This window comes from Anopheles marshallii, chromosome 2 (assembly GCF_943734725.1).
Source record: "Anopheles marshallii chromosome 2, idAnoMarsDA_429_01, whole genome shotgun sequence".
Lineage (NCBI taxonomy): Eukaryota > Metazoa > Arthropoda > Insecta > Diptera > Culicidae > Anopheles > Anopheles marshallii.
The window spans coordinates 32,067,161-32,090,185 of NC_071326.1; the positions used below are offsets into that span (position 1 = coordinate 32,067,161).

The 23,025-nt window shown below is 43.4% G+C and overlaps 2 protein-coding genes across 2 annotated transcripts; both read right to left on the minus strand.

Moving 5' to 3' along the window:
• Positions 1–405: 405 nt before the first annotated feature.
• LOC128717868 (uncharacterized) lies at positions 406–654 on the minus strand. The gene has a single exon (XM_053811541.1). The coding sequence runs from the start codon at positions 652–654 to the stop codon at positions 406–408; it is 249 nt and encodes an 82-aa protein (XP_053667516.1).
• Positions 655–3,095: 2,441 nt separating this feature from the next.
• On the minus strand, positions 3,096–3,344 carry LOC128717870 (uncharacterized). The gene has a single exon (XM_053811542.1). The coding sequence runs from the start codon at positions 3,342–3,344 to the stop codon at positions 3,096–3,098; it is 249 nt and encodes an 82-aa protein (XP_053667517.1).
• Positions 3,345–23,025: the final 19,681 nt, after the last annotated feature.

Here is a 23,025-nt window from a genome sequence, read left to right on the forward strand (position 1 = left end):
AAATGTTGGGCGAAACGATCAGACGTTTAGGTTAGGGTCATTCATCCGAACCGATCGATTCTCGTGCGGAACGGATGAATCCAGCAAGGAGTAACGACTGCTATCGTGATCAGATAAATGTTATTAAAGTGCATGCGAAGAGGCGTCAGGCCTCTATTTCAAACATGCCAAAAAGCAACAGTGATGTTCGGTTACAGTACATGTTAAGATTTTAAAGACACGGTTAGTGTGTCTCGCAACACTAGGAAATAGATTATGTCACTATGAAACCAGAATATATCGGGAGTGCAATTTAATACGATGGAAGCGACATAATACATTTCTTTCCAAATTTAGCGAAAACCTGTAACAACTAGAGACAGACATGTTTAGATGCTTATGTTTCGATTTATTTCTATTTTATAATTAAACGTTTTTCAGAATGATAGAACCAACTTTAACAGCAACACCCAACCATTTCTTCCAGTTGAATCCACGGCCTGCCATAAGGGTTTCCAATTTAGCGAGTTCTGCCGGGTTGATATCCACTTCGATCGTACTCTTAACGGTCGGATTATCGTTGGAAGGGGCAGCCGCGGCCTCCTCGGGCATAGCCTGGGACGTCGAGATCACCGCGAACAGTGCGATCAGCACAAAAGCGAAAGCGAACTTCATTGTGATTACTTGGTTGGGTTAGGATAACTGTTACTAAGGTATCTGATAGAAGACTTCGTCCTGAGCATGTCTTTTATACATCTCTGGTAACACGAATAGCAGACAATCAAACTCTGCAACCTTATTTGCGCAGCAGTGTATCTGCCCTTGAAAACACGGGCCGAGTGGTTAGTGCGCGGGGTAGCATTTGCTCAAAATTTGAGAAAAACATCCTCGGAAGTGATTCGACAAAAAAATCTTGGTCCAGTTGGTGTACTTTGTGTGAACAGATTTGTAAACGCCTTACCATTTCCTAGTTTTGAGAACCTTCGAGAACATTAGAGACAGTGAAAAACAAGTTTACGTGTTTGCGTTGATAATGTTTTCAATACTCTGTTGAATTCCAGATGAAAATTTTAAACACTCGTCACACTTATATTTTGACAAGCGATGCTATCACGATGAGAATTTCGTCTGATTGTTAATAAAGCAGAGGTTTAATTCGTATAAACCGAAAATCGGGTGTGATAAGACCCGCAGAGCCAAAACAAGACATTCAAAGTGGCCCGAAAGAAGGTTTATGCATGAAAAGCGGCCCGTAAGCCAAAATGGGTTTGAAATCGCTGCTCTACTCCATCAAGTAGTTTCCAAAGCATATAAACTCCATCGTGGGAAGAAATCATCAGGCTGTGGTTGTCAAATGGTTTAGTATTTTAAAATAGTGGTAGTTGTGATCAATAAGTATACGTGTTCGAAGGTCGTCAATTCGTCCAGAGCAGGGTATTGAAACCTGAAGGCTTGCATTGTTATTAGTCGCCAGAGGGCGTTATATTTCGGTTTGGTATTATTCGATAGAGAGTCGTTTATTAGCCATGGTGTTATTTGATAGAGAGAGAAGTTTGTGCACAGAATCGATCACGAACCAACTGCAGGAGATCGAATTTTAAAAACTTGTCCATATTTATTCATAAATCGAGATAAATGCGTGCGTAATTCGTAAATAATTGAATAACAGGATGAGTGACCCCTCCAGGAGGACATTTGCACTAGAATTAGACAAAGGAATTCAAGAATACGAAGCACGTTTTAAAACAGAGTTCAAAATGTAATTCATCTTAATTTGGTAATCCGGATACATAATTATCGTTATCTGCGCTAAAAGTAATAGTGGGGTGGAGGGTGGGGATTGTTGGAGAACGTAACGTGGAGGTGCATCAAGCGAATTGAATTTCGCTTTTATGTCGTACAGCTTTAATATGGTTCAACGATTCAGACATCACTGTTGAAAAACATGCCTTATAGCTTGTGCCATAGGAATGGGAAGATGTGCGGTAAATGTTGAAATAGTAAATCATTTAATCGATATCAATTCTGCATGTGCAACTTCAGTTTAAACGTATCACAGTTCTAATAACCTTTAAACAGCTTTTAATCAGCTAATTTGCTCCATGTCAACGAAACGAAGTGGGAGAAGCATCAATTTGATGTATCGTCTTAATCTAATTATTTGAAATGCCCATTCTTCCTTAAGGTATATCATCATGCTTTTCTTTAAATGTCGCTTCGAACAATAAACATTCGGTAGAAAACTGTTATTTATTTCGCTCCATTTTTACGATTTCACCATAGTGTCATACCATCTTCAGCTAAACCATCTTACAGGCCCATCATTGGAGGACATGTAAATCCATTCGCTTTACTCGTTTAACCAGAAGCGGTTGGAGCAGCTGTAGTGGTGGTTGTCTTCGGGCGCCTGGTTTTACCGTGATGGCCATTCTTTCCATGGCGGTGAGCATCAGCCACGTTCTGGAAGTGTATGAAAATGTTTAGAAAAATCGCAATCGTCTGAGCGTTCCATCACACAAATATTACCACAAGCAGGACGATCGCTGCGATAACGAAGAAAATGATATTAATTCATGCTTTCAATGTTACGTTTTGTTACAATAAGGGGAGGGGATCACGCAATTAATTTAACAAAATTAAAAAATAACCATAGTAATAATTGAATGAACCCTATTGCATGAAAACCTTTTTATTGGGTGAATCCGTTGCGTTGTGGTTGTACATCACTAGTTCAATTACGGTATACGGTAATGTGGTAATACAGTAACACCCGCAATCGTGATCAGAGAAGTGTTATAAAAGTTCGTGCGAAGAGGCGTCAGGCCTCTATTTCAAACATGCCAAAAAGCAATATTGATGTTCGGTTACAGTACATGTTAAGATTTTAAAGACACGGTTAGTGTGTTTTGTTTCTTGTAAAGACGAAAAAGGGCATCGTTGCTGTACGCAACACTAGGAAATAAATTATGTCACTATGAAACCAGAATATATCGGGAGTGCAATTTAATACGATGGAAGCGACATAATACATTTCTTTCCAAATTTAGCGAAAACCTATGACAACTGGAGACATACATGTTTAGAAGCTTATGTTTCGATTTATTTCTATTTTATAATTAAATGTTTTTCAGAATGACAGAACCAACTTTAACAGCAACACCCAACCATTTCTTCCAGTTGAATCCACGGCCTGCCATAAGGGTTTCCAATTTAGCGAGTTCTGCCGGGTTGATATCCACTTCGATCGTACTCTTAACGGTCGCATTATCGTTGGAAGGGGCAGCCGCGGCCTCCTCGGGCATAGCCTGGGACGTCGAGATCACCGCGAACAGTGCGATCAGCACAAAAGCGAAAGCGAACTTCATTGTGATTACTTGGTTGGGTTAGGATAACTGTTACTAAGGTATCTGATAGAAGACTTCATCCTGAGCGTGTCTTTTATACATCTCTGGTAACACGAATAGCAGACAATCAAACTCTGCAACCTTATTTGCGCAGCAGTGTATCTGCCCTTGAAAACACGGGCCGAGTGGTTAGTGCGCGGGGTAGCATTTGCTCAAAATTTGAGAAAAACATCCTCGGAAGTGATTCGACAAAAAAATCTTGGTCCAGTTGGTGTACTTTGTGTGAACAGATTTGTAAACGCCTTACCATTTCCTAGTTTTGAGAACCTTCGAGAACATTAGAGACAGTGAAAAACAAGTTTACGTGTTTGCGTTGATAATGTTTTCAATACTCTGTTGAATTCCAGATGAAAATTTTAAACACTCGTCACACTTATATTTTGACAAGCGATGCTATCACGATGAGAATTTCGTCTGATTGTTAATAAAGCAGAGGTTTAATTCGTATAAACCGAAAATCGGGTGTGATAAGACCCGCAGAGCCAAAACAAGACATTCAAAGTGGCCCGAAAGAAGGTTTATGCATGAAAAGCGGCCCGTAAGCCAAAAGGAGTTTGAAATCGCTGCTCTACCCCATCAAGTAGTTTCCAAAGCATATAAACTCCATCGTGGGAAGAAATCATCAGGCTGTGGTTGTCAAATGGTTTAGTATTTTAAAATAGTGGTAGTTGTGATCAATAAGTATACGTGATCGAAGGTCGTCAATTCGTCCAGAGCAGGGTATTGAAACCTGAAGGCTTGCATAGTTATTAGTCGCCAGAGGGCGTTATATTTCGGTTTGGTGTTATTCAATAGAGAGTCGTTTATTAGTCGTGGTGATATTTGATAGAGAGAGAAGTTTGTGCACAGAATCGATCACGAACCAATTGCAGGAGATCGAATTTTAAAAACTTGTCCATATTTATTCATAAATCGAGATAAATGCGTGCGTAATGCGTAAATAATTGAATAACAGGATGAGAGACCCCTCCAGAAGGACATTTGAACTAGAATTAGACAAAGGAATTCAAGAATACGAAGCACGTTTTAAAACAGAGTTCAAAATGTAATTCATCTTAATTTGGTAATCCGGATACATAATTATCGTTATCTGCGCTAAAAGTAATAGTGGGGTGGAGGGTGGGGATTGTTGGAGAACGTAACGTGGAGGTGCATCAAGCGAATTGAATTTCGCTTTTATGTCGTACAGCTTTAATATGGTTCAACGATTCAGACATCACTGTTGAAAAACATGCCTTATAGCTTGTGCCATAGGAATGGGAAGATGTGCGGTAAATGTTGAAATAGTAAATCATTTAATCGATATCAATTCTGCATGTGCAACTTCAGTTTAAACGTATCACAGTTCTAATAACCTTTAAACAGCTTTTAATCAGCTAATTCGCTCCATGTCAACGAAACGAAGTGGGAGAAGCATCAATTTGATGTATCGTCTTAATCTAATTATTTGAAATGCCCATTCTTCCCTAAGGTATATCATCATGCTTTTCTTTAAATATCGCTTCGAACAATAAACATTCGGTAGAAAACAGTTATTTATTTCGCTCCATTTTTACGATTTCACCATAGTGTCATACCATCTTCAGCTAAACCATCTTACAGGCCCATCATTGGAGGACATGTAAATCCATTCGCTTTACTCGTTTAACCAGAAGCGGTTGGAGCAGCTGTAGTGGTGGTTGTCTTCGGGCGCCTGGTTTTACCGTGATGGCCATTCTTTCCATGGCGGTGAGCATCAGCCACGTTCTGGAAGTGTATGAAAATGTTTAGAAAAATCGCAATCGTCTGAGCGTTCCATCACACAAATATTACCACAAGCAGGACGATCGCTGCGATAACGAAGAAAATGTAAGTAAATTGCATGGTATCTGCCTTGTTAGAGATGTACTAACTGAACTGAATTTCGCCTACTTTTGGCTCGGTTTTTATACGATTTGTCTGCACCTATTGAGCCATGGAACACACATGTTTCCAGTTACGCATTGGTTAGGCGCACAGACAGTTGGTAAACAATGCATAAGGTATCCATATATCTGGAATAGCACAAGTGCGATGTATCTGGCCTCATCAATATTGCTTAGTCATGTACAACGTCTGGAAACACGTATTTCTTCGCAAAACAGCTTAAAGGAACGATCTCACGCCAAATTCCAGCACGGATGAAGCGCCTTAGAAAATTACCTATTGGGTTTTATAAAATTTTGAGTTGAGTAGTTAAAAGCAGGAGTCTCCAAACTTTTCAGCCCGCAATACGCATTGGTTGAAACTACTACTTACACATTTACAGGGCTTTACATTACATAGGATATGGCAAATCTAACTTACCGAATCGCAAAAACATATAAGATAAACACGAAGATCTTATAAGCTTACGCAATACATTAAGTTGGACTCATCATATTCTATCTATTGTGAAACCCTGTATTTTACGGGTAATTCACACAGGTATTGCGCTCTCGAGATGATTTTTTTCACAATTTCTGGTATTAAATGTTTCGAACTATTACAGAAATTAATATTTGAACTGTTAAAATATATTACAACGTTCCTAAATTAGACATTTTTATTAAAATGGTAACATTAGCAATAGCGTCGCGGGCCGCACTGGAGGCTCTCGTGGGCCAATCCTTCAAAGGATCGAATCCCAATCTTTCCATTACTAATCAAAACGGGCGAGCATTCAAATTTGTTCCAGTAGCTGTTATGTCCACAGTTCAAGCCTCACCAGCCTTCGCGCGTAGTGTAAAGCCACCTTCACTGTTTGTCAAGGGTGTCGAACTGAGATCATATTGTTTTAATAAGTTCGTATTTATGTTTCAAATGTATTGCACCAGAAGTAGTCACGTAACGATGATTACATTGCGTAATCATTCAAGTAATCATTCGTATGTGGCATAAACAGGAATGCAGTTAGTTTAGAGTAAGGTAAGCAAAATTTGGCCAACGGACACACCGTTTTGAGTTTTGCCCGAAGAAAATCAATCTAACCTTTTGTTGAATTTTATTCACTTACATTTGCCAGTGATTTCATTCCTTTGACTTAACCCTTGTCATCCGTCAAACGTGCTTTCGCAGTTGAGTATATGCTAGTAGCATTTCTGCTAATAAAAGCTGATTAAAATATGTATACCCTACGAAACTAAACAACCCAATTTTCAACAGGCAAAAGTTTTTCAAAATAAAGTCTTCCGAAAGCGCAATAATTTTCCACCAACCAACAACGAAACGATCGCTTTATCACATACCATAAACACCAAGCAAACGAAAAGGGGTCAACAACGGTTTAATTGGTCGGTGTTTGAAAACCGATGAAGCATAGCTTCCCTTCATCCAAATCGTGCCTGAAGCTTGTAGTAGTTGTTGCGATGTTGGCAAACCCAAAAATGTCTACACGTGGTGGAAAAGTTACCCATTTTGTCCCGTCACTATTCTCCATTCATCAGCCAAACTTTCACTCGCCGAACCAAGCAACGGGGAACTCGATCGGACATGTTTGCCACATTCAGTTTAAATGTCACCGTTGCTAAACGCAAGGTGAAGGTGGATTAAAAGAAACCCAGAGCTGATCTAGAAGCTAGAAACTCTGCACGAAAGTCAACGGAAATCGAACGTTTGTTGTGACAAAGAAAGCAGCAGCTTTCCACAGTCAAGATCATTTCGCCCTGTTTAAAAAAAAATCCATTTTTCTTTCAAACGATTCTCCCTTAGTACGTCCCGTTTGCTAATTTTTTCTTGGTCACAAAATCGGGAGCGAACGTTCGAGTGATCGCATCCAGAGTGGAGCATGATCCATTGCATGCATCCCTCATCGTGGCTTGCCGCGTTTGTGAGTGTGTGGCTAAGTAGAGATCAGCCACAAACACTGGTCTGGTCAACTACCACCCCGCTCGATACCACCCTTTTTGCCATCCCCTTTACCGTAGGCGATGATGAACGCACTGGTTTTTCGGTTGCTCGATCTGCTTTGGCTCCTGCTGCTCCTGCATGTGAACAGATCGTTTTCCATCGCATAACTGGTAGGGAGGGGCGAAAGGGAAGGTGAGGGGGAAGTTGCAACGGGGATACAGTTGTTGGTCATAACACCACCAGGGTGGAGATATGGGGAGCTACCTGAAGCACAACAGAGAAAGAAACAAAACACCACTCGCCACAAACGGAACGGGCTAGTGACAACGAGCCGTTCCGCCCGGCCTTTGAACGGTCGACAGAAGAGAACGAGCGATCAAGAGAGAGAAAGACTGCCCATGGGACGAGGAAACGAAGTTAAGGACGAAGGTAACGAAAAAACGGTCGAAATCCCATAATCATTGCACATTTCCCATGATCGTTAACTGGGCCCGTCCGATCGTCATCACCTCCTAAACGGGCCCCTCTCCGCTGCAACCCCTCCCAGTGGCTCGATCACGCTTGCCCCATCGCCGCGCTGCACCCCATCACCAGCACCGGCCACAACATGCTGTGCGTGTGTATGCAACGCCATCCCTCCAAAACTCACCCCGTCCCGCAGCATCACAGGCGCAGGCCACTTGGCTGCTGCTCCGGTGTGAAGAGAAGCCGGTTTCGCGCGTGCCTGTATGTGTGTGGTCCTGTCAGTCGCGATCACCGTCGTCGGTACGCTTTTTTTGATCACTTCCCTTTCGCCTTCGCCCGTTCTTCGCTTATGTTCGCTTTATTCTGCTTTCGTTCGTTCATCCCCTGTTGAGATCATTTGCTGCCCACTTCTCACGCCCCCTCTTCCCCCCACCCTTTCCCTTCACCCTCTTTTTCCCACCCTTCACCATTCCTCTGTGCATTTCTTCCGCTCCTTTCGGCCAGCCGATCGGCGACTTTACCCCCCCGACCGCCGACCTATTCCATCTGTCCGCCCCCTAACCACGATCGGGTCAACCTGCGAACCGATGTGTGTGTGTGTGGGTGAGAGGATACCGAGGGCCCAGGAATGTCGGCAGTTGGCTGCCCGCAACCGTCCCGTAACCTCGTCCGGCGGACCATTCAAAATATTTTAAATTGAATATTAGTGTTGTGTGTGAAGCGCTGAAGAATGGGAAAACATGAAACAGCGGGAACCCGTGCAGCAGGGCCATGGCAAGGGGGGGGGGGGGGGGGCATGGGAGACGGGACAAACCGGGAAGAACATCGGAAACAAGAAGAAGGACAACGGCAACATGCACACCGTGTAGTAGCGGGAGCGGGAAAGTAAAGGTGAACAAGATAAAGCGCGAAAGGAAAAACGACACTGGCAAACTGGTAAGGCAAGACGGTAACAGTAACAAACACCGCACGGTGGGGTGAAGCGGAGAGGAAAAAAGGCAGCAAAACACGGCACACAACACACAAGAAATTAAAAGCAATACAAAAAAAAGGTAAAAAGGAGAGAGCAAAAAAAAACAACAACGCATGAAAGCAAGAAAAGGTACAAAACACAAACACCCGCAGCAAACAAGGTGGAGAAGAGAAGAAAAGAACAAGTAAAACAGAAGATAAAATGAAAATAAAACATAAAGCAACACACTGCGCACAACAATAACAACAATAGCAGCAAAATCGATCGGACAGTATCCGTATATATGCCGTATTAAATGCGCTTGTGGCTGCTCTTGTGCATAAACCCGCACACACACACACACATGGGCGCAAGTGCGCCCGATCGAAAGATGGACAGAAGATCCATCCGCCGGTACGGGCACTGGTGTAGTCCCACACTCCGGACAGGAAGGAAGCCGACCATGCTAAATGGTACGCCCGCGTGTGTGGGTGGATCGGAAAGGTGCTTGGGCAGATGGAACTGCTTGGGCCAGGCGTTTGGGGCACGGTTGCGTGCGTGCGTGTCACCGTTCGAGTGCTGGTCGCTCTCGCTAGCCGCTCTTCATTAGCATTCGACGCCGCCCCTGGTGGGCCTTGTTTCAGTTTCCCTAGAGCCTATCTAAACGATGCTAATTGGTGCGCTTATTATCTACAGTTTGACACTCCACCAAAGAAGGCAGGAGATAAATGGCTTTCGAAGTGAAGAAAGACGGTTTCGACGGAGATGCCCGTACCGCGGCGGATGTAGTTTAGCGATGAGCGCGGGTTGAGATTTAAGGCAATTGACACAGGATTCGAATGGAAGCGTTGGAAGTGTTAATAGAAAACAAAATGTGGCCACCTTTTTGCTGCATAAATTGAGGATAATTAACTAAACAACTAAACTTGAACGCAAACGAAGATTGCGCGATCACATTGGGACGTAAAATAAAGGTATAAATCAATGTTAGAAGAAAGAGATATTTGACACATGGATGGACACCGTCGAAAATGTTTGTTAACTGTGCGCATTTCGATAATCGAGTTCTTGCAATAAAACTCTGTATACATAAGAAATATTCCAATTGAATATGAGTGCAAAGATGCATGAATCTCCAGGCATACTAAAAATGAAATCGCCCCAAACAATGCAGAGATTCCACAATCCTATCAACAAATGTATACGAATTGCAATTACGCATTGGTCAAACGAAATGAAAGTTGAAAATCCGTAACAAGCTTAGATATCCATTATTACTTAAATTATATTCTCCAATTCAAATAACTAGTTGTGGAAGGAATATAAACGAAAGAATAGCTAAATTTAAATTACTAAGGCAAGTTGAAATAAAAGGCCAAATAAAGACACATTTCTTAATACTCACATACAAGTACAGTCGTGCATTGGAAGACAAATTATGTAATTGAACACAAGTAATTAATGTTGAGCTTGTAGCAAACAATGGAATTTTTTCTGTGTATATATTTTGCAAATATTTGCTAGTTCAAGGAACAAGCTGCATCACTGTCAAATCATCATTAAAGGGAATTTTGATTCTGCACTGTTTATACTTGTGGATTACGTACTCTAAGAGGATAGCTGTAGATAGTATTGAACACGTTGGCTCAGATAAATAAAGCGTACTTCTAAACTATTGATTGCTGTGAAAAATGTAATAATAATCTCCCCAAAGTAACAAAGACCTTTTAATTATTTGATTGATATTACTACCAACAAAATATTACATTTACTATCCTATTACTATTCACGATAAAACAGAGCACAGATGATATAAAAAGCTCCATCCACTCAAGATTCCATTTTTCGTTCAAAACTGCTTATAATTTATCAATGCATTCATTAAAACTTCTTTCATAATGCTGCAAAACAAAGTAACATATTTCATTGTCAGTCGCTGTGTAACTTTTCGTTTCACTTCGTTGCTCCACCTAAGCGAGGCGCTCGGCACAAGTGGAGCCATCGGGTACGTTACGATCTGCCGATACTGTTGCACCGCTTATGCTCTGCTTCTGGGACACGACGGTACCGGAATGTGAGCCCTTTAGTCGTCTGTACAGATCGGTTCGGATCGGAGATTCGTTTCTGGTGAATTTCCCAACACTGCAGCGCAGGCAAACCTTGCGAAACGTTGCGAATTCGGGAAGGATGCTGGTGGGATGCAAACTGCCGTTCCGTTGTCAGGATGCCGATCTCATTTGTTTCGGTAACCTTGTACCTCGGGATCATCTGTGGCGATGGTCACCCGAAAGACCAAACCGTACCGGGCATCCCGACATAGTTGTGACTAGGTTACAGGTCCGATCTTTACGGTGTTTTATTTATGAACTTTTAAATAAGCATCGATACGCCTGTCCAGAATCATTTTTATTTCCCCTTTTCTTTCACGCCGCTTCCCTTACGCCCGTTTTCACCCACGGGCCACGGAACCGGGAAGGTGCCCCTAATATTTCGTTTCGTTCGAAAACTCACACCCCAAAAACGCTGACTCGCTTAACTGATTATTAACCTGACGCTATGCCTGCACGGCACCTTCGGAACGCTTTCTCTTTCCCGCGCAGGTCCTTTCCAGCCGGGCAGAATGTCTGTTCGCATGTTTGCGCGCCTCAGTCCAACGCATCAGCGCCAATCACCCAAAACGAGACTGGTTTCCCGGGCTGTGTTTCTACTTCTTTTTCTCCAATAAGGTAATTGATTTTACGGGAAGCCCAAGTTTGGGCTCTTCCGTCCATCAGGTTCCTGTGGTGGTATTTTTTCTGCATTCCTTCTTCAATTCACTATAGGCGCCCTTTTGCACAATGTTTTAAGGTGAAAAATTGTATGGATATGCTGCTGTACTGAAGGGAACGTAATTTATGCTCCCTTGTTTTTGTTGATATTGGACATTGCAGATGAGTACTAATAAAACAATCTATCATCTTTAGAGTGTAGGAGTTAGTCTACTTTTATAAAGGCTGATTACAGACAATTTACAGTCCATAACTGTGCGGTACAATGCACAGTTCTTTAAGAATACTATAAATTTCTATCCTATTATTTTATTATTTTTAAGATTTTAAAAATCTAATTTATAGTTTTGTGTTTAAAAATTAGTCGGGAAGTTGGTTGCATCAAGGAACTTTTTATGGCAGCCGTCAAATTCCACACACTCCCAGTAAACAAACCTCCTTATCCAACTTTCCAAGTGTCCGTTCAAGAGGTGTGTCGAATATCATTTATTGGGTTACGGTTTACCAACGTTCAGGGCTGTTCCATGCATATGACCAGGTCCATAGACACTAATATTTTGTTAGGGACCTTCCTTCCGGGACAGAAGAACGTTTGATGGACATGAGAATAGACCTTGCTAGACTCCATTGAAAAAAAAACACATAGAGGCTTTCGGTATGTCTTCGAATGTTCATATTGTCAAACTAAGCTGTCTCAATGTGCGCTGACAATTGAATGGCATAATTCACAGTTTAGTGTAAGAATACTATAAATTTCTACCTCATCCAATTTCTTCCATTCTAAGCAGATCTCCAAAGGTGCTTAAATGCTTTAGATAATATTGCAAGCATTTATCTACCACATTCCCACGACAGGTCTGCCGGCAGGAGGCGACACGAGCACTGACGGAGAGAACGGCAACAGCAACACAAAAATCCTCGAGGATTCCGCACCAATTTCAGCAAACCCAGCCGGCCATCACAACAACAAAAAACATGCCACTCACCCCTCTGTAAAGGCCTTGTGTCAAAATATTGATACACCATTTCCGCACCCCCGGCCATATCCCCGCGTGAGCCTTTGCAGGGAAGAGAAAAGAAATGTGTCAAAATAGACGCCACTGCCGGAGCGTCTCCAACGCAAAGCAAAGGGCGGCAAATTGTCAAAAGCTTCGACATTGGCCGCGCGCACGCAAATCGCCGATCGTCTGCAGCCGTCTGTTCGTTGCAGGCTTCCCGGTGGTCCTGTCAGGTTTCCCCGTTTCCCAATTGCCCGGTTCTATTTCGTGCTCTCCGTTCTGCACCATTTTCCACCCTCCTTCGTACGAGCGGTGTTCGTCCTGCCGAGGACGCTGGGATAGGTTGGCTAACACTGCCGGCGTGTCAGCGTTTGATTTTTCGATCGTTTATCCATCGAACCTGTGCGCCCTTTTGTTCTTACGGCTCCGTGATTTGTTGATGTTCCGCTGTGTGTTGTTCCATTTTTCCGGGTCCTATTTTGCAACAACAACAAAAAAAAAATGCTTCGTTGTCCTTCCTTGGGTCCGACGATGGTGGGCTGTTTTAAAGGGATTCGCGCCCAAAACAAGACAAAGCAGCAGGAAGCGAACATGAGAAAAAAAAATGGCCCACCCCAAAAACAGCCACAGGTACGGTCGGTTTAATGAGTTCGGTGTGCCCTGTACGGGTCACGTCACACCGACGCACTCCCGCACCAAGCACAGCGTGTGCTTCGGTGTCGGCAAATGGCTAATTGGGGGTAAATATTGTCATTCCCGTCAAAGGCCTTCCGCCCTTTGAGGGATACATCGGGATACGCTACGCATAAGGTCCCGATAAGGCTTCATTGTTTCCTGTGCGGTTTTCCCAAGGGTTTGCAGTTTTATTGCGGTGGGCGTTCCATTTTCCTTTTGCCCTCCCGAACGAAAGCGGACGGATGTTGGCTTGAAGTATGTGCTGGAAGGATACCGTCCATAAAACGAGACCACAAACACAAAGGATGGAGTGCTAGGCGCGTGTGCTTGTGTGGAGCACCGGCCACAGTTCCCACAACTCACAACTTCCATTTGGAACAGGTACAAACACAAGACCCGGCTCAAACTCATCAACGTTAAGCGGAAAGAAAAATATGCAACTATCTTCCTGTCTGTCGGGAACAGAAAAACACGGCCCTAACGAACGCCTCGCAAACTAATGTGTTAACAAGAAACATTTTCTAACAAGCCTCAAACGGTGCACAATTAAAATCAATTTATAAGCCTCAGCCACCTCAGGTCCTGCAGTGAATAGGTTTCAAGGCAGTGCCCGTTTTGTTGGCCTGAAGGAAGGGTGGGGGAGGATTGTGGGGAGTAATATGGGGGTGGGATGAGTTTATTGGGCCATTTTTTTCCTAGCGTTCTCCCTCCGGCCTAACGCAAACCTTTTGATCGGACCAAAACCGGTGCGCCGATTTTGCTTTCTTCCTTTCGGCTTTGGATTTCTCCACAGCCAGACGCTGTGGACGTCAAACAGGCGCAGCGTTTGTTAGCACAGCCACACCATTCATAATCGTGCGGTGCTAGGGGTACGGTAGGAGAGAACACATCCAAAACTACGAAGACACGCAGCGCCTCCATACACATCATACGCTATCTTCACCTTCACGGGCACGTTGTTCGGTGATAGCGCACCGAAATTTCTCGTTTCTTCTCGTTGGCGTGAACTGTCAATCTGACGAGCCTTCCGATTTTACCTTCAACAAGAATCGAACGCGGTGTCGGACGAATGGGGAGAGCCAGATATCCGGCGGTTTTATGTTCGAGCTTGTAGACGCTTTTCGGATGGACGATTAGAACGATATTTAGGCAAATGTCGAGCGCTTGCGGTGATCGTGTGATCGTATTACCGCAAACCGGCACAGCGGGATGAAAGATACATTTTTAACCCTCCATATTTGTTTGTGTGTTGCAAATTTATTGAATTATCGTATTTCTGCTAATCTGCTGGGTATTTATAAAAAAAATGTTAAAAAATGGATTATCATAGTTTAGTAAAATGAATGAATGGCTCCATATACTCACAGCAAGCACATAATTGCAATAAACTACTGGTTAGTTTTTTTTGTTATACATAAATTTATCATCCTGCATCAACCAAAATATAACCTTAATTTTACATGCAAATTCTGTATTTTTTGTTTTGTTTTATGGAGTGTGCTAGCGTTTTAATTGGCAGTTATTTTCCACTTAAAATATTTCATTTTGCTGATGAAGTGGATTTCGTACAACAATATTTAAAAAATATGGAGAGAGCAACACTGGCACTTTTTTTTATCCTAAAATAGTTATGGAACAAAAAAAAACATCGCTTCGAAAATTTAAAACGAGTTTTTTCGTACCAAAGATAAGGAACATCTCATAGTTTTCATACAAAAAATGAATAATAAAAATCATGAAAGAGTAGTCAAGTCCTGCTGAGTATTGAATTCAGACTGAGAATTTTTTAGAACTGCTTGGGGTTACTTGAAGAAGTAAACAGCATTGGTAGTGGAAATAAATTTTTAACTTAGTTCAAAATTTTAAATTTTCAATATCCTGTTTTTAATGCAGTTCATCTCCACTATTTTACTTGAAATTTATATTAAAAAAAATGCGCTTTTTTATTGAATAAATATTTATTTTCCCATAGTTCCGCTTGATTTTACACACCTCGTTCCATTTTATGGCACTAGAAAAAACCTCCCCCTAGACATCGAAAGGAATGGTGTGCCGCACGATTCTTTTGGACCCCCGATCGTGAAGCTCGTCCCGAAAGCGGTTCCCAAACGTGTCTTCCCCAGACGGACGGTGTTCTCCATTCACCCGCTAAACGATTGCCAATAAAGCTCACGGCTTTTATGATTATTTTATTTAAATTATCCAAATATTTAATAACAAAAGCGTTGCGCGCATCAAATCACGACCCGGTCTGATCGAGAAGTTCTGGGGTCTCTGCTCCACCATCGACCAAAACGGTGGATGGAGAAATTGCCGTGCTTGCCGGTGGCTGCTGGGAAGAAAGCATCTCGTCGATAAACCTTACCACTACAGGGACCGGGGAATGTGTGAATGCGTTAGCATAACAAAATTCCGGGCCGCATTTCGTTGGCCGCACGATCGAGGCGTCGATGAGGCAGAGAGGAGACCCGAACCACAAACGAGCTGACGAGGGCGACAAGGACGATGACAAGGCGGCACCGGTGTTTACAAATATTTATGGCACATTGCTGCCCCCGATCTGTGCTCGTTCTCCACCCCGTGAGACGCTCGAGAGGGCCCGTGATGACTGTCGGTAACTGTCGGGCCAGCTTGCATGCAGTGATTGGTCCAGGTGTCGTCCGGTGGGCTTTGGCGTAGGGCTGCTCGTACACCTGGCCTGGAGATTAGCCGTCCTTGTGACGAACCGTAAGTTGGCAGCGCCCAGTCCACAGTCCACATACGGTTGAGGGAAACGTCAATTCGATAGGGTGACGAGATAACAATACGATCAAAATTAGAGCTGCAATGCATCCTGCCGTTGCTTGCCGCACAGTACATCGGCATTCAAACATTTTTACGTCCTTTTATGTGCCTTATCTATCTTTCTTGTCTCGCTGTGGTCGCCGATTTGGTCACATGAAAGGCTCGGTAGCAGTGAAGCGTACGGAACCTGCGGGAAGTCTCACCATCCCCGGTGCGAATGAATGAAATTTCATACTCCCAGAAGGGACCGACGATCGCAGTGCTGCGGGTAACCATTTACCAGGAATTAGGAAGTCATTGATGGGTCCCGCTTTTCCGAACTTTCACGCACATGAAAATGGCGAAATGGATGCTGTGAGTCAAGCGCAACGGTAAATGGTTTAAACCACAGCCTACAATAACAATACAACTAGCAAAACCACTCACATACGCACAGGCGACTGCCAATTGGCAGTTTCCACTTCCCGGAATCCATCACAAAGCCATCTCACGTCGCAGATGAGCTCATGTCAAGCAGCAGCAGCAGCAGCAGCTTGGCCGTGCCGGAAAGCGATACAATTGCCTCCGTTTGCAGTGAGCTTGTTGTCAAACATGAGGGCCAGCTTTTGGCTGCCACATAATTTATGGGTTAAAAGCGTCATGAAAACAAGACAAAATTAATGACCTTTTTTTCCTCTCTATGTGTGCGTGTGTGTTCCGATGTTCGGCTTTTAAAAAGGGATTTCCCTTACGCTTGAATACCTGGCTGTGGATGTGATCGATTAAAATGGGATTTGGATGGATTTTTTATTTACCATTCGGTCCTTTATTTATTACTTGGCTTGAGTTGACACAAACAAAACGCTACAAATTCGTAGGCATTACTTCGATTTGCACGTTTAAATTGATGTTTATACGAAATCAACACAATTGGCTTGAAGATGAACAAGAACACTCAGAAACTTTAATATTTCGTGATTTTAAATGGATAATTATCCGGAATATGGGATTGAGAAATGCAATGGAAACATCGACGATAAAAATAGGTGTCGCTCAATCGCGTCGATGGAACCAATAGAAACCAACAGAAACATCCGCTTAGGGCCTTCAAGAAACTTAATCTACCTCTGGATGGAATACAATCAAATGTACTTTAACAAAAGATACCGAATTTAATGATACTAATGATAAACTGATACGGAGAAAATTATGAAACAAATCTTAGAAAAGCCCTTTGAAACATTAAAGTTAAAATTGGTATTCTGTTTGATAATTTGTCAGTGGAATGCTAGAAATCAATGGCAAATCGTCAGCATATCAGATCATGGATGGTCCTAAGACAGACAATCGGTTAAGTTATTTTTGGGAATAAAAAAAGCAATGCTGTTTGAACATTGAATATTTTGTAAACATTAAAAATAGCTTTTTGATTTGTTGGTATTCCTGGGTTATAATGAATTCTGAGTTATAATGTTATTCCTGAGTCAAAGAAAATGAAGAAACAGCAATATTTTTTATGCAGGCTTATTGTAGCCCATATTAAGAACATTTATGCTCTGCTTTTTCTACAATATCAAGAATTCGTGACCAGTATTTTCTGGCTTTTATTACCTATTTTTTATCTATCTAACAGGCTAGCTCGGCTGCGTTGCTGCTAAGACACTTGGCCACTCCAGGATTATTATCATAGATTATAAATTAAACGATTAAACGATTATAGCATCATCAGCAATAAAATGTGGAATGGGATATTTTTTAACGTGAAAAGAACTTTAAAAGTATTATTTCATAGTGATTTTGGTGTGAGGAGTCAATCATACGAAATTTCAGAGAAAAGGCAAGTCCATTCTCAAAAGATGGTTAAATCTCTGACGATGACTTCACATATAATTGAATCGCCAATGTTACGAGAATCATCAGAATGCATCATTAATAAATCTGGACTCCTGAAAGTATCGTGAATCTTCAGATATTATGAAGATTTTCATAGTAAAGGTTTCATGAATCTGGCTCAAATTCCCCCAGTCCTGCTCTTAATCATTTCCACTCCACTGCTTTCGTACTTAACTGGTATTAAACGATGCCATAATTGCGTTCATTTTACAAATTAAAACCCCCTTTTCTAAGCGGGTTTGTTTACGGCACAAAGTCAACAATCAATCATGAATCATCTGATTTGATCCCATTTAGCTTCCCATACGCCTGGAGGTATTGTTTACAAACTGTTCCATCCGTTCATTGCATCGATGACGATCGACGGCTTGATCTGCACTCGAGAAGACGGCCAGAGTAACCTCATCCGTCATCCGTGTCGAGTGGCTGATGCGACAATTGCCCCATCGACTTTGGAGTAATGGGAACAATTAAAAAGTGATCCGGAACCGTGCCCATCGTCCGGCGCCCCGTTGCCGTTTCGTTGACCCATGTTCCGCTCGGTGCTCCGTACTTCGCTTTAAGAGACAAAAAAAATACTGAAAATGATTTAAGTAACAGTAATAACAATAAAATTAAAAAGCTCAAACGCACAGCTCAACCCTTCAGCATGGACACCCGAGTGTCAATAAGCTTCAGGGCAATCGCGCAGTGAAGATAAGATGTTGTCATCGGGTGTCGAGTGGACAACAAAGAAACGCACCCTATGCCTACGCCGAGGCCAAGTGACAGTTTTGCCGCCCCGTACACATATACACGCACCCACCTCCCCCCCCCCCCCAACCCCCCCCCCCCCCCCCCGACGCTTTCCTCGCGCACTCCGGCCAGTCCTGTCCCTGGTGTGGGATAAGCGCGATAGGTAGCCATTCCGAATCGTCATTACCGCCATTACCGAAGCCCACCGATCGGGCAGGTTTTGTTTAATGCGTTGTTTTATTTTCAAATTTTCTACCCCATAAAACCGAACGATCGCGGCCCGGTCGTTGGACGGTTACGCGGGTGTGAGCGTTCTTCTCGCGCTTTTGGGTAGCCGCACTATCTTCCGGCACGCCACAAAACGGGTGAGATGGTTGACCGAAACGACAAAAAGCACACACCGAAATACACAAACACACACACCATACATGGGCCGAGGTGGGACCGAAAGGTTAAGGGAAAACAAAAACAAAAAAAAATACCTCACACATAGTTTTATAACGCCGCTCAGCCGTGTGGCTCTAGGAGCCGTCGAGGAGTCGTGTTTGTTTATCTTGGTTTACTTTTTAATGCCCCTCTTGGGTTGAGTATCACTTGCCTGCGGCTCCGGGGCCAAACTCTCAACGCCGGGGCATCGTCGCTTTCGTCTTTCGCTTCCTTCCCAGATCGATCGACCCATCCGGACGGTATCGGGCTTCATTCATCAGCTGAGAGATGCTGGGATTGGGACCAGCGCCCGAGCGCTCACTAAACGTTCGCCGCTACTTGCACAGCTTGGGCATGAATATTTGCTTCGATAGATGTTTTATTGTTGCTGTTATTGACCGTATTTGCGGCTGCAAGTGTGTGTGATTTTATTGTCCTTTTTTTTCTGCCGATGCTGATGCTGCTCGATGTATGCCAGCTGAAACGTTGTTCGTTTCGTTTCGACCAGCTTGGTGGCATTTGTTTGCAATGCGTTCGAGTGCAGAAACTACGAGCGGCAGAGTGGTTCGTAGGCCTACCTGGCCTGATGATCCTAGATTCCCATACCGGCAGACCCTTCGGATCCGGATCCTGATTGATGTTTTGCGGCATGTCCTACCCGGCCCTTTTTACTAACTGGGACCATCCCAACCGAACGATGGTTAGTTTATTGACTTTGCACCGACCGAACGAAGCGGGCAGGATTGTTGCTGGTTCTTTGATTGGATTACTTAAGGTAGGTGGCTTCTTCACTTGCACTGCAGGCACAACGTTGCATGCAGTTGCTATAATGCTATCTTGTGAATGGATGTAAGCGGTGAGGCTAACACTAATTAGACACTAAACCAACCTTTTTGTTAGAACTTCCATTTTAACTAACTCCACTGTTCACCAAAGTGTAGCGAGTGTCTATAGCAATTCGCTGTAGTATTGAAGCATGGCAGCCGAGCATTCCGTCCATTGATCGAGGCCCTTTGTACGGTGCCCAGCATGCGTCACCAAGAAATGGAAAGTAAACGTGAAGAACTCTGCTCTGAAAACGAGCATCGAATGGACGAAGAAGTGGAACGATGGTTACCAACAGTACATGAAAGGAAACCATACCGTGGCACAGTGATCATTCTTAAAGTACCTCCAGCGGTGTACCATATTCCACCGGCAGCTGTGTCCACCTTACCGCATACCGATCCTCGCACGGTACCAAACAAGATTCGTATCAATTTGTTGTTCTCTCTGGCCGAGTGAGCCGCTCGCAGCACAAAGATAACCGCCCGTATTCAATGGCCGTACCCACGGTGGAAACCACAATAGGATTACCACCGGAGAAGTTAACCCTCTTACGTGATCCTCCGTCAGGACCATAACGATCTTCGGCTTGTGCGATTGCCCAGTGACTTTGCGGCATGGTTTTGAAGGTACCAACACATAGGTTCGGTTCCTGGACGTACGGACAAACGAATGCCACCGTTGGTTCACACTTGGAGGATACCGCAAACAACTCATTAGGACGCACGATCAAAGCTTGGTGGCGGGTTGTCCTCTAAACTAGCCTGCCTCGGGAAGATGCGTAAACAAATGTAGTAGCCTGTGTGTTTGTAGGAAGCATCCTTGTCCTAACTAGCAAATATGGGCAACCTAGTGAATGAAGGGGTTGGTTGTGATCTTTGTGAAAACGCGGGCAGACTTGATGGTTGTGGTCCTTAAAGAGGGCTCTGCTTCGATTGTACACACAAGCTTTCGGATCATCAGAGGTGTTAACTGGATGCTGCTTGTACTTGAGAGATGGTAACTACCTATTAGGGTGTAACTATTATTGGATCTTATAGGTCAATAGCTGATGAAGGGATGTAAAAAAGCTGTCAGGGTGTTTTTAGAAACGTAAAGGCCTGTTTAAAGCAAAATTTTTACTAACTTTAATATTTTCATTTAAACTTAATTAGGTAAAATCGAACAAGACACGACCTTAAGGACTTACCACACCTCGTTGTATTTGCTTATAGGAAATAATTCATACAATATTGGTTCTATTGAACCTTCCGAAGGAGACAAAAGAAAACCCCGTTTTCCGTACTCTTTCGCTTAATTCGTTGCTCCAACGTCGGTGTTGGAGCGTTTCGTTTTGGTGGTACGTTCTGCTGAACCGGACTGCTGTTCCGCCGCTCTTACGCTGAAGATCGTCACGCTAGACGATGCGATGGCGACCATGCGCATCGATTACCGGACAAATATTGACCGTGCGGCCTTCCTGGCCGGTTAGCGTTTGGCGCGGTCTCCCTTTCTGGTTACGGTTGGTCAAGTGGGGACGCAATCGGTTTGGACATGCGTTATGGCGCATTTGTCTTCACGCCACCGATGTTTGGTTTTTTTTTCTTCTGGTGTGTGTGTGTGTGTGTGGCGAGGTGGTTGTACCTTGGCCACCATAGTATGAGGAGTAAATAACACTACACTGGCAGGCTGGCGGGACGAATTTAGAAATGGGTTTTGAAAGTGTGATTCGAAGGGAATAAATAATTTCGTTTCTTTGTTTATGTCACATCGGAAAATTGTAATGAAAACATTTGGGAAAAGATTTAAGCCATGCATTGGTTGAAAATTATTGCACCTAGGAAATATTTAATTTGGGTAACAATATAAGTTAGATAACGATGAATCGATATAAGTATTAAGAAATTAAATTATGTTATACAAATTACTCAATTAATTATAATATATCTAAATTAAACTTTAAACAATTTTTATGGAAAAACTGAAAGCAACTGTTAAGTAATAATCTTACATGTATCTTCTTCATATCAGAATGTAGGAAGGAAAGCTGCCCTGAGAGTTTGAATAAATCTCTAACTGTTCGTAACATTTTGTTTATTTTATAAAACTTCATGAGGCCTACTGTTGGTTATTGCAAAGTGTGGAAAATGTTAAAAATATGATAAAATAATGGATTTCCTGACCTCAAACATTTTGTACATCCATTGAAACAGTCAGCAAAAATACCCATTCTGACTGTAATTGCTACGCATGGCGTCGAGCGTTAAGCGTCAAGCTAGTAGTGTAAACAGCGTAGATTCTTCACCACACTCGTACCCATGGAGGACACACTCATCACTGTCGATGTGCGTTTGTGTGTCTGCAAATGGCCCGAATCATCACCAGCCACCGGAATGTCCCCACTGGAAATGCCAGACATGCGCATCGATGTACATGAGCGATGCGCACTCTTAAACGTGCAGTCGATCATAAAATTCCGCCAAGGCGTCGAAGCTCATCCACTCATCTCGGGCATATGCTTGCCACCACTACCCCGCCCAGCTAAGGTTATCGACATGCGATTGGGTAGGAAATTATCACGTCATTCCCGACCGCTCCTAAGCGGTCCACGGTTTGCCATTCTCAAGGAAAGACTGGCGCAAGTTAGTATGGTCCGGAATCGGTCCGGCTAAAGCTAAGGCACCCATCCCATCGGGGTAGGGTAATAAATATTTGTCGTAATGTGATGATGACTAATTTGTGTAAGCACCAGCGTCGTAAAAAATAAATCCTAAAAACCCCATGCTGCTAGAGTCACCTCGTGCAAGTTCGAGCTCGAAGCCCACTTGTGAATATTATACCGGATCGTTTTGCAACTCTTTTGGCACACCGGGTGGATGGGGTGGAACATCGAAACGTACAGCGCGGTCCGGTCAGGAAACGTCGTGGTACGGCCCACGTTTGCACCGCATCCCACTGGCTGCTGCGGGTCCAAAACAAAACTCAAAACAACAAAAAAATAAAATAAACGCAACAACATTTGCGTAGGCACTACGTCCGAAAGGTGAGGGCAAACGCCACAAACGGCCGGGCGACGCTTGCACACGCTATTCTTTATGTCTGGTTGCGCTTTTGTTCGAATCTGACAGTTGGCTGACTACCGAAAATTAAAAGCTGCTCTGGCCGCTGCCAGTGGATTACCTGTCCCTGAGCCGAGCTGAGCCAAACTGGACGCGGTGTTGGTGTGCTGTTTGGAATAGGCTTGACGTTGTACCGGAATGGTTCAAGTGGTTCGCTTCGAACCCGTGCTTGAAAGAGGTTTTGGGTACGGCAAGGCA